This window comes from Marmota marmota, unplaced genomic scaffold (genome assembly GCF_001458135.2).
Source record: "Marmota marmota marmota unplaced genomic scaffold, marMar, whole genome shotgun sequence".
Lineage (NCBI taxonomy): Eukaryota > Metazoa > Chordata > Mammalia > Rodentia > Sciuridae > Marmota > Marmota marmota.
In genome coordinates this window covers 860,776-870,682 of record NW_026000143.1, presented here as the reverse complement: position 1 = coordinate 870,682, position 9,907 = coordinate 860,776, and the positions used below count along the sequence as shown (strand labels likewise).

The following is a 9,907-nucleotide window of genomic DNA, read 5'->3' as shown; positions in this document are numbered from 1 at the left end:
CGGGGGGGGGGGGGCAGGGAGGAGTCACGTTTGTGGTCTGGGCACCTGTTCACGAGGGTCCCTGCAGCAGCTTTGACGCTGATTCTCAGGGACTGTATCTAAGTGACGTGGCGAGCAGGCAGTTGTGACTCGAGTCTTATTTCTTGCTCCTTTTCACGTTCTAGGATGTTTGTCAGGAAGCCAGCGGGTCCTGAAGTTGCTCAAGTCTCATGTTTGATGATTCTCAAGTGTTTGCTAAACCTATAACTGATGGCAATTCAAATTGGGAGGCTGAGGCAGGAGGATTGCAAGTTGGAGGCCAGCCTCAGCAACTCAGCGAGACCCTGTCTCTAAATAAAATATAAAAAGGGCTGGGGACAGGGCTCGGGTTAAGCGCCCCTGGGCTCAATTTCCGGTATCCCCCCAATTAATGGCTTATTGACGGTCAACTTGCTGTCACAGGTTTCTTTCAAAGTTGCATGAGGCAAATGGAAGGCGAGGACTGTTTCTTGTGGCATTTTATCAGGTCAAGGCCAGCGGGGCCCATTTCCCAACTTAAATCCACCGCGTAAGCAGTGCCTTGGGAGAAGCCGACAGGAAGTGCGGACAGTCACCAGCCATCAGTAAGCAGTAAGGAGAGAGCAGGGTGACACGGCTGGGCCGGTGCGCAGGCTTGTGATTCCAGGGGCGCAGGAGGCTGAGGCAGGAGGATCCCAAGTTCACAGCAGCCTCAGCCACTTAGAGGCCATGTCTCAAAAAAATGAGGACGGGGTGCGGCCCCGTGGTTAGAACCCCAAAGAGAGAAGCCGGGTCATGTTTCCTAAGGCCTCAGGCTCCAAGTGAGGGTGGGAAACGTCAGAGATGGGACAACTCGTGTGACAGTGAAACAGATTGTCACCCGCATTCTGTTAGCAGGACACAGACTCCACTTGACAATACGAGTCTGAGAAAGAAGCCCATTCGCTCTGGTTGGGCCCCCAAAGCCTACAGGCTGCAAAATCCTTTTCTGTCTTTCTCCATGTCTGCCTGACCTCTGCTGCGCCCCTCAAGTGTGCGTGCCCAAGTGTGACCCGCAGCCACGTCAGTGACGTCGCCCTCCACCTGAGCCCAGAGCAGGCTGGGACACTTGTTAGCTCTCTGCCTGCCGTTTGGGTCAGAGCTTTCTGGGGGTGACGGTGGCCGTCCTCCTGGGCCCCAGGACAGCCACCCGCAGCAGCCGGGAGCTGCACAGACCACGGCTCTTCCTTTCCCCTTCGTGGGGACCGTCTCTGATGCCAGGACCAGGACCCCGGCAGGTGTCCCATCAGCCCAGGGTTAGGCCACTCCAGGACTGTCCACCCGTCTGGGGACGTGGTGACTACAGGGTGGCTCTTCATGCCACCTCTCACCCCCCTGGCCTCTGGACCTTCCCTGTCGGGTCCCTGTTGATTTTTATTTTTGCTTGAAGAACATTCTTGAAGCTTCTTGGGTGGGGACCTGCTGGTGGGGACCTCCTCGGGTGGTGATGCTCTTGGTTTGTCTGAGACGTCTCTATTGCTCTCGCAGGACCATCTCACAGGCTGTGTCCTCGTCACCGTGGCACACCAAGCGGACGGCCCTGCTGTGTCCCATCTCTGTGGCGGGTGAGGCCACCTGTCAGTCTGTCGCTCCTTTTCCTCCAGCTGCATTAGGCCCTGTTCCTCTGGGGTCCCTCAGTCCCTGTCAGGTCCCTGTGCCCTCGGCTCTCGATGGCCAGCCAGGCTGGCACCGTGTTGGCACAAGGCTCCGTCCGTCTTTCCCTAGTTCCAGGACCCCCCCCCCCCACTGTCCCTCAGACGCTGTCCCTGGCCCTGCGGGTCCGCTGTGGCTGTGACACAACACACGAGGCTCGGAGCTTCAGGAAGAGGAGGCCTCCTCTGGGGGCCTCGTGCTGGGTGACATCACAGGTGGCAGGGGCACAGGAGGGGTCACACGGAGAAGAGGGAGCAGAGGGCAGGGCGGGGCAGCACCGGGCTCCTTCCTCTCTTCCTCTTCCTGTCCTGGCCGGGGCTGCTGTCCCAGGGCCACACCCGGCCCTTCCTGTTGGAGGCACGACCTCTCTTCAGGGGCACGGGCTGGCTTCAAACACGGGGCCTCCTGCGTCGGCCTCCGCGTCACTAGGAGGACAGCCGGGTCCCCTGCTGTGGCTGGCTCACTCCTGCGGGACGTCACTGCCCCTGCAGAGAGCAGAGTCCCCGTGACCCGATGACCTCCCACTGTCCCACCTCTGAAGGCCCGGCCACCTCCTGATACTGTCACCTCGGGATCAAGCCTTCAGCACCTGAACCCCTGGGGGACGAAGTCCCCAAGCAGAGCAGCCTCTTCCCTCTACGGGACTTGACTGAACGTCACCCATCTTCTCCTCTGTCCCCCACGTCCCCAACTTCTCTTCCATTCAGGGAGAGAGAGGTGGCGGGGAAGGGAGGCGGTGTGTGCGTGTGTGAGTGTTCGTGAGTGTGCAGTGTATAATCTTCGTCACTCTGTGTTGTACCCTGGACAATTTCTTCAAGACTCTCTCCTGATTTGCTAGTTTTCTCCTTACCCACTGGCTTTTGATCACTATGCACCCTTCACACTGTGGGTCCAGCTGGCTCGTCCCACACACTTTTTTCAGTACCAGGGACTGAACCCAGGACACTTAACCCCGGAGCCCCGTCCCCAGCCCTTTTTACATTTTATTTAGAGACAGGGTCTCGCTGAGTGGCTGAGGCTGGCCTCCACCTTGCGATCCTCCTGCCTCAGCCTCCAGAGCTGCTGGGGTGACAGGCTGCGCCACTCCATCCAGCGTCCCAAATACTACTGACCACTCTGTGTGGTTTTCTGTTTCTTCGTGACACTTGGCCATCTTTTATTTCTTTAAAAGGAATACAGCTATTTGACACCACCTGTCCGATGGCTCCAATACGCGTGGCCTCCTGGTTCTCTGTTTCTGTCAGACGTTATTCCACGGGCTGTTGCTCAAGGTGCTTGTTCCTTTAGCTGCGGGATGTTTTCTGTTCCTTGGGAAGTTACCTGTGGGGACTTTTTTTTTTTTTCCTAATATTTATTTATTTATTTATTTTTCGGCGGACACAACATCTTTGTTTGTATGTGGTGCTGAGGATCGAACCCGGGCCGCACGCATGCCAGGCGAGTGCGCTACCACTTGAGCCACATCCCCAGCCCCTGTGGGGACTTTTTGAGGTCTGGGATAAAGACACACGGCTCCAGAAGGAAGGGAACTGATTTCCTGTTATAGGCACCCAGGGCACCAGCAGCGTGCGCCACCCTACAGACGGAAAGGGCTGCTGTGGGGGCTTGGGTGTGTGAGGCGCAGTGGAGCCCCACTCGTGGCCGCGTGGATGGTCATCGCTTTTCAGGGACGTGCGAGTCTTGCACCTCAGTAATCCTGTGTCAAGTCAAGTTTCCCTGCTGCTCTCAGACACGGGAGACATAGGGCAAGTTGACTTGTCACACACCCTGACACAGGGACGCGGCTCTTCAGAGTGGACCCCAGGGACACCAGCCAGGTGTCCCACCTGCAGAAGTTCTGGTGCCCTGGGAGACACCGCAGTTTAGACTTGCAGGGTTTTTTGTTGTTAACATTTATTTTTAGTTGGAGTTGGACACAGTACCTTTCTCTTTTTAGGTTTATTTTCCTCTGGTGCTGAGGATCTGACCCAGGGCCTCCCACGTGCTAGACAAGCGCTCTGCCACTGAGCCCCAGCCCAGCCCTAGACTTGAGGTCTGACAGACGCTCTGGTGTCTTGCAGTCCGTCAGTGAGATGGCATTTTTATCAATTAATTAATTTTGGAGGGTACCAAGGATTGAACCCAGGATCTTAACCATGGAACCCCAACCTTTTAATATTATATTTAGAGACAGGGTCTCACTGAGTTGCTCAGGGCCTTGCTAAGTGGCTGAGGCTGGCCTCCACCTTGCGATCCTCCTGCCTCAGCCTCCCGAGCTGCTGGGACGACAGACGTGCACCACCCCACCCGACTTCTGATTGATTTCTAGATCTGAAACGGTTCTTTTTGACAATGTGTCTCCTTCCAAATCCTCTTCCAGGGGAGAGAATGGTGGCATTTTTACTTTGTAGCTGGAAGTCTCTTGATCTCGCTTATCTTTTTGCTAGCTAAATGCTTACTGGCACCATAGATTTCAGAAGCTTAAAAAGTGCTTCATGGAACATTGTTAGATATTCTCACATGGAGACTCGGCCTGGATATCTACCAGCCACACAGAGGAGAGTGAATACTTGGTCCATTTTTATGACCATTAAAGGAAACTGTTTATGCAAAGAATTCAACAAAGTGCCTACGGCATAAAGTCGCCCACAGCAGCAGTTATGAGGCCGCGTGCTTGGGCTGCAGGGATCGTTCGTCCGTTATTAACCTTAATAACTCCCAGGCAGACAGACATTCCAGTTTGGGGTGGGGAGAGTATTAGCGATTGAACTCAGGGGCCCTTGACCACGGAGCCCTGTCCCCAGCCCCATTCTGTATTTTATTTAGAGACAGGGTCTCGCTGAGTTGCTCAGGGCCTCGCTGTTGCTGAGGCTGGCCTCCAACTTACGATCCTCCTGCCTCAGCCTCCAGAGCCACTGGGATGACAGGTGTGTGTCACTGTGCCCAGCTGAGTTTCTTAATTCCTTACTCACAGCCTGTCACCTGGCTCCCCGTACCTACACTAGTGCTCTCGACTCTGGGTCCTGGAGGGCTCATCTGCTTCCTGTGCTCTTGCTTCTTTCTGTCTGAACCAGCTCCGAGCCACTGCTGACGCCATTCCTCCAGGACTCGGGGTCAGCTGCTCCCGGCCCTGAGCTGGGTCCCTGTCTCTCAGCTCAGGTGCCGTCTCCTCTGGGCCTGTGACGTGGCACATGGTGCTGACAAAGCACAGGATGTCTACCCAGAGGAAAAGCTTCACTCAAGTGAGCCCTGTCACTGAGGCCGTCACAAGTCACACTGCACCGTGCCTTGTCCTTAAATAAAACCCTTATTAACACTCGGGCACGAGTCCTGCTTCCCTTCAGGACCGGCAGACAAGGACGACGTCACCCCTGAGCTGAAGACGTCTCACTTCTGCTCACAGGCGTGCTCCGTTCCCATCCTGCCACTCCTGTCTCCTCCTGCCACCGCTGCGACCCGTCCCCTTCCCCAGGTGTGTGCCCTTTGTCCCTCACTGCAGATGGGACCAAAGAACGAAGGGCACAGTCCCCCTGCACCAGGGCAGCCGGCGTCCTTCCTGTCTCCCATGCGCAGAGAGGAGGGAGGTGACGGGGTGACCTTAGGGAGCAGGAAGGCGCTCAGGGTGCAGAACTCAACAAACGAGGGGGGAGGAGGGAAGAATGGGCCTCAGGAGAACGTGCTGGAACTGGGCTCACCCCGTCTGTGGCCCTCGGGTCTCTTACCTGTCCCCGCGGGTCTGAGATGCGCTGATGTGTGCGGGACCAGGCGTGTTCAAGACATGAGAAAAAAGGCCGCGCCTGGAGGGGCCCACCTGCAACCCCAGCAGCTCCGGAGGCTGAGGCAGGAGGATCGCCAGTTGGAGGCCAGCCTCAGCAACTCAGTGAGGCCCTCTCTCCTTTTTGTTTTTCTTTTACTTTTTTGAGTTTTCAATGGACTTTTATCTTATTTATTTATGAGGTGCTGAGGGCTGAACCCCGTGCTTCCCATGTACCAGGCAAGGGCTCCACCACTGAGCCCCAGCCCCGGCCACGAGACCCTGTGTCTTAATAAAAAAATATACAAAGGGGCTGGGGAGATGGCTCAGTGGTGTAGTGCCCTGGGTTCAACCCCGTGGCCCCCCAGAATATGTGATTCAGAGGAAATTATTTGGTGACATCTCTATAAATCTGGTGGATCTGGTGAAATGACGGCCACTTGGTCTTCCTGACTGAGATGAAGTTTGGCGACTCACAGATACATTTGGAAGGGGACAGACAAGGGAGAATATTTCAGGCTGACTGAGCCAAAGTGCCAGGAGAATAAAGATGGCCGCGCTGTCGGCCAGGAGCTTACCCAGCACATAGATCTCCCCGTTGAGGACGGCTGCGCTGAAGCGGTACTTGGCATACTGCATGGGCGCCCGCTCCCGCCATCGATCCTGGCCCGGGTCGTACTGCAGGAGCTTGTTGCTCAATCGATCGGGCTCCTCGTCGGGGCGATCCATCTGCGTGAAACACGAGGCCAGAGAGCAAGACCAGTCAGCGGTCTCCGCCAGGAACAGCAGCCGGGGGACAGAGCGTCTGTGGTCCCTCACAGAGCCCAGGCCTGGGCCTCGGGGTGGCAGGACATCGTCAATGTCACAGGAACCCCCCTTCTGTGGTCTCGGGGCTGAGGGGCTGGATCCAAACCAAGCAAACTGTGTTTTGTTTTTTTTTTTTATTTTATGTTTTGGGGACTGGGGACTGAACCCAGGGGCCCTGCACCCCTGAGCCCCATCCCAGGCCTATTTGTATTCTATTTAGAGACAGGGTCTCGCTGAGTTGTTAGCACCTCACGAAAGTAGCTGAGGCTGGCCTCCACCTTGCGATCCTCCTGCCTCAGCCTCCTGAGCCCCTGGGACTCCAGTCCTGCACCCCTGCACCCGTCTTAGAGAGCATCTTATCAAATGTAGGTGTGACACTCTTAGTGTCCAGTGACTACGGCGTCTTCAACAGAGCCAGGCCCAGAGGAGCCATGCCAGTTAGTTATCCAAGAGATTTCCTACATGACTCCCATGTTCACAGAGGAACCCACGACCAGGGACACCCCGCAGCAGGCCCAGCCACAGGAGTGGGAAGCCACATCCCGTGTAGGTGACATGGCAGGATGCTCGCTGCTGTCACGGGGAGCTAAGGAGGACTAATGAATAACTACAACCAAAGAACGTTCTCACCTGCGGGGTCCAGCCCCCCATCACATAGAGCTGCTCCTTTACGGTCACCACGGCGTGGCAGGCCAGCTGCAGCGGGAGGGGGGACACTCTCTTCCAGGTGTCGCGCTCGACGGAGTACCTGTCCACACAGTTGGTGACGAGGTACTGGTTTTTGACTTTCATCTGTCCTCCTACGACATAGAGGTCCTTGTGGACGCTGCCCAGAGCATAGAGCTCCCGGAACTCGGTGGAGGACACCTTCTCCCAACACTGGTTCCCTCCGTCATGGTACCTGGAAATCAGCAGAAAGGGAGCCGAGGATCAGCGTCCACTCGAAAACAGAAGGCCCAAGGGACATACTCAAGTCTGGCTCTCCCAACTGGAGGGGAAAGAAGATCAACACGAGACAGCTGTATACGCACCAGCTCTGGAGGCCGAGGCAGGAGGATCGCCAGGTGGAGGCCAGCCTCAGCCACTTAGCCAGGCCCTCAGCAACTCAGGGAGACCCTGTCTCTAAATAAAACATCAAAAAGGGCTGGGGACGGGGCTCAGGGGTTAAGCCTGTCTTGGGTTCAATTTCTAAGAAAAAATTACATGAAAAAATCATGGTTTTCAGGCAGAGAATCTGAAAATATCCAACTCAGGATTTCTAACAGGCTGTCTGATGTAGGACACAGAGAATTTAAGGACTGTAGTTCTAACAGGCTTCAAACTGGGTCAAAGGACGGCGTAAAAGCTCATCTGAGGACGTGGGCTGGGCGCTGGGCAGACAGTCTAGCCCACTAGGTACGGTGACTTCTTGTATGAATTGTCAGATTGATCTAAGAAGAGTCGCAGGGGACAGGGGCTTGGGGTCTCTTGGGGCCTTCTAGAGAGCTGACATCTGTCAGTCACCGAGCATGAGCACTTACATCCGCCCCTTGTCCCACTCGGGGTGACGTCTCATTTTCCCAGTCGTGATCTGAGAAGGACAAAGTACTTAGGGCAGCAGTGGATAAAATATGTGAAATCCAAAGTCTCAGAAGACCTAGGAAGGTACCCGGAATCAAAACCCCACACACGCACCACCCAGGACAACCCGGAACCGAGAAGCCAGGTTCCCTCCGTGAACAAGAAGAACTGGAGAAGTGTGTTCTGTACCGAGGGCAGTTTTTCAGCTTCTCTGAGGAGCTGTTTCCGGGCGACACCCACATTTCCCATCAGGAACACTCTGCCTGGGGCTGGACAGGCCACTTGGAGGTGTGTGCCTGGCTTGTCACCAGGGACTGCAGGGACGATCAAACCCCTGTCGCTCTGGGCAGGAAACCAAAGTCCCGAGCATCCCAGGGTGACACCTTCACCACTGTGTGGGTGTTTGGAACAGGAAGGAGACCCGGGTCTCCGTAGGGCTCCTTGATGAAGCCCAACGGGGCGAATACCCACGTAGAGCTGAAAGGTGGCTGTGGTTTTTTGAGACACTGTGAGAAAACAGGCTCAGAACAGAATGGATCCTATGAAGGTTGCACAGCACTTGTTTGTTGAGTGACTTACTGATCGCATTTTTGTTTCAACGTTGAGAACTGGAAACGAGGAGAAAAAAATGCCCAGCTACAAATACAAAACTTTTTTCTTTTTTTTTTGGGGGGGGGAGGGTACCAGGAATTGAACTCAGGAGGAACCTTTGACCCCTGAGCCCCATCCCCAGCATTTTATTCAGAGACAGGGTCTCGCCGAGTTGCTCAGGGCCTCGCTGTTGCTGAGGCTGGCCTCCAACTTGTGATCCTCCTGCCTCAGCCTCCCAAGCCACTGGGATGACAGGCGTGGGCCACTATGTCCTGCCGGAAGCCATTCTTAAAGCCACATGGTTTCATGAGTATTAGGGATTTAGAAAAGATGCAGAAATTAAGGACAGAGAGCGAAAGCTTTCTGGTTAGGAAAATAAATTACTTACTACTCTGAGTAATTTTTTAAAAAGTTCAGAGAAGTCTGTGATATAAACTTTTCTTATTGTTTCAAGTTCTATCAAGGTCCACAAAAAAATTCATTATAATGCACAATATGGATAAATCATGAAAGCTAAGTGAAAAATACAATTGAATTGTAACATAAATACAGGTGACTTAGATTCAATCATGTTTTTCGGAATTAAAGGAAGAAAAAATAGATTTATAATGTGGATGACTTCTAATGAATGTTATATATATGCTACATTCAGACTTATGGCCTTATACACAGGTACACATAAAACTGGGTTGTGCATACTAATCTTATACATATATTTTTTGGTACCAGGGATTGAACTTAGGGGCCCTCAACCCCTGAGCCCCATCCCCAACCCTAGTTTCTATTTTATTTAGAGACAGGGTCTCACTGAATTGCTCAGGGCCTTACTAAGTGGCTGAGGCTGGCCTCCACCTGGTGATCCTCCTGCCTCAGCCTCCCAAGCCGCTAGGATTACAGGCGTGGGCCACTGCACCGTGCCTTTTATACTAATGTTTGTGGAGACTTTCAGGGTCACCTGACAGGCTCCATGGGACTATAGAAGTGACCACTCTTGGCCGTACTCCCTTCTACTGTTGCTACAAACCTGTAGATTTCCACGTTCTTACTCCTTTGTCTCGAGAGCCTGGAGGGTGTGGCCTCCCCAGCCACGATCAGGGTGTTGTCTGCCAGGACCACGCCAGCGCACACGGTCCCCAAACCCTCCCCGTATTTGGGAGACGAGATGAAGTAGGTCTTCCTGGCCACGGGGTCGTAACAGAAACTCGCGTCCCCGTAGTTCCTGTGTCGCGAGCGGATCCCCGAGGCGTTGTTGCCGATGCAGAGCAGGAGGCTGGTGGTCTCCATGCCGTAGCGCAGGTGCGGGGCGCGCTGGCGGGGCGAGCGGAGGGCCTTGAAGGCGCCCTGGAGGAGGTCGATGCAGCCGGCGTCGCTGAGGAGCAGGGTGTTCCTGCGCAGGGCCTCCCTCAGGAAGGCCGGGGCCACGAGCTCCAGGCGCACCTGCTTCAGGAGCTGGGCCAGGTGCGGGGCGCGCGCCCCCGGGTCCCGGCCGACCCAGCGCAGGACCAGGTCCAGGATGCCCTCCTCCCG

The 9,907-nt window shown here is 55.0% G+C and overlaps 1 protein-coding gene and 1 long non-coding RNA gene across 2 annotated transcripts in view; one reads left to right on the top strand and one right to left on the bottom strand.

Annotated features, from left to right (window-relative positions):
• Nucleotides 1–428, top strand: part of LOC125611436 — a 1,797-nt gene extending 1,369 nt beyond the window's left edge. The window contains exon 2 of the long non-coding RNA XR_007341621.1: nucleotides 165–428. This is a non-coding gene — a long non-coding RNA (uncharacterized LOC125611436). The remainder of the gene's footprint in view (nucleotides 1–164) is intronic.
• Kbtbd12 (kelch repeat and BTB domain containing 12) overlaps nucleotides 1–9,907 on the bottom strand; it is an 89,811-nt gene that overhangs the window by 13,049 nt on the left and 66,855 nt on the right. Inside the window, exons 2-4 of the mRNA XM_048786254.1 lie at nucleotides 9,405–9,901; nucleotides 6,860–7,130; nucleotides 6,001–6,151 (exon numbers count right to left, since the gene is read on the bottom strand). Of these exons, the coding sequence (XP_048642211.1) occupies nucleotides 6,001–6,151; nucleotides 6,860–7,130; nucleotides 9,405–9,901 (919 nt within the window). The remainder of the gene's footprint in view (nucleotides 1–6,000; nucleotides 6,152–6,859; nucleotides 7,131–9,404; nucleotides 9,902–9,907) is intronic.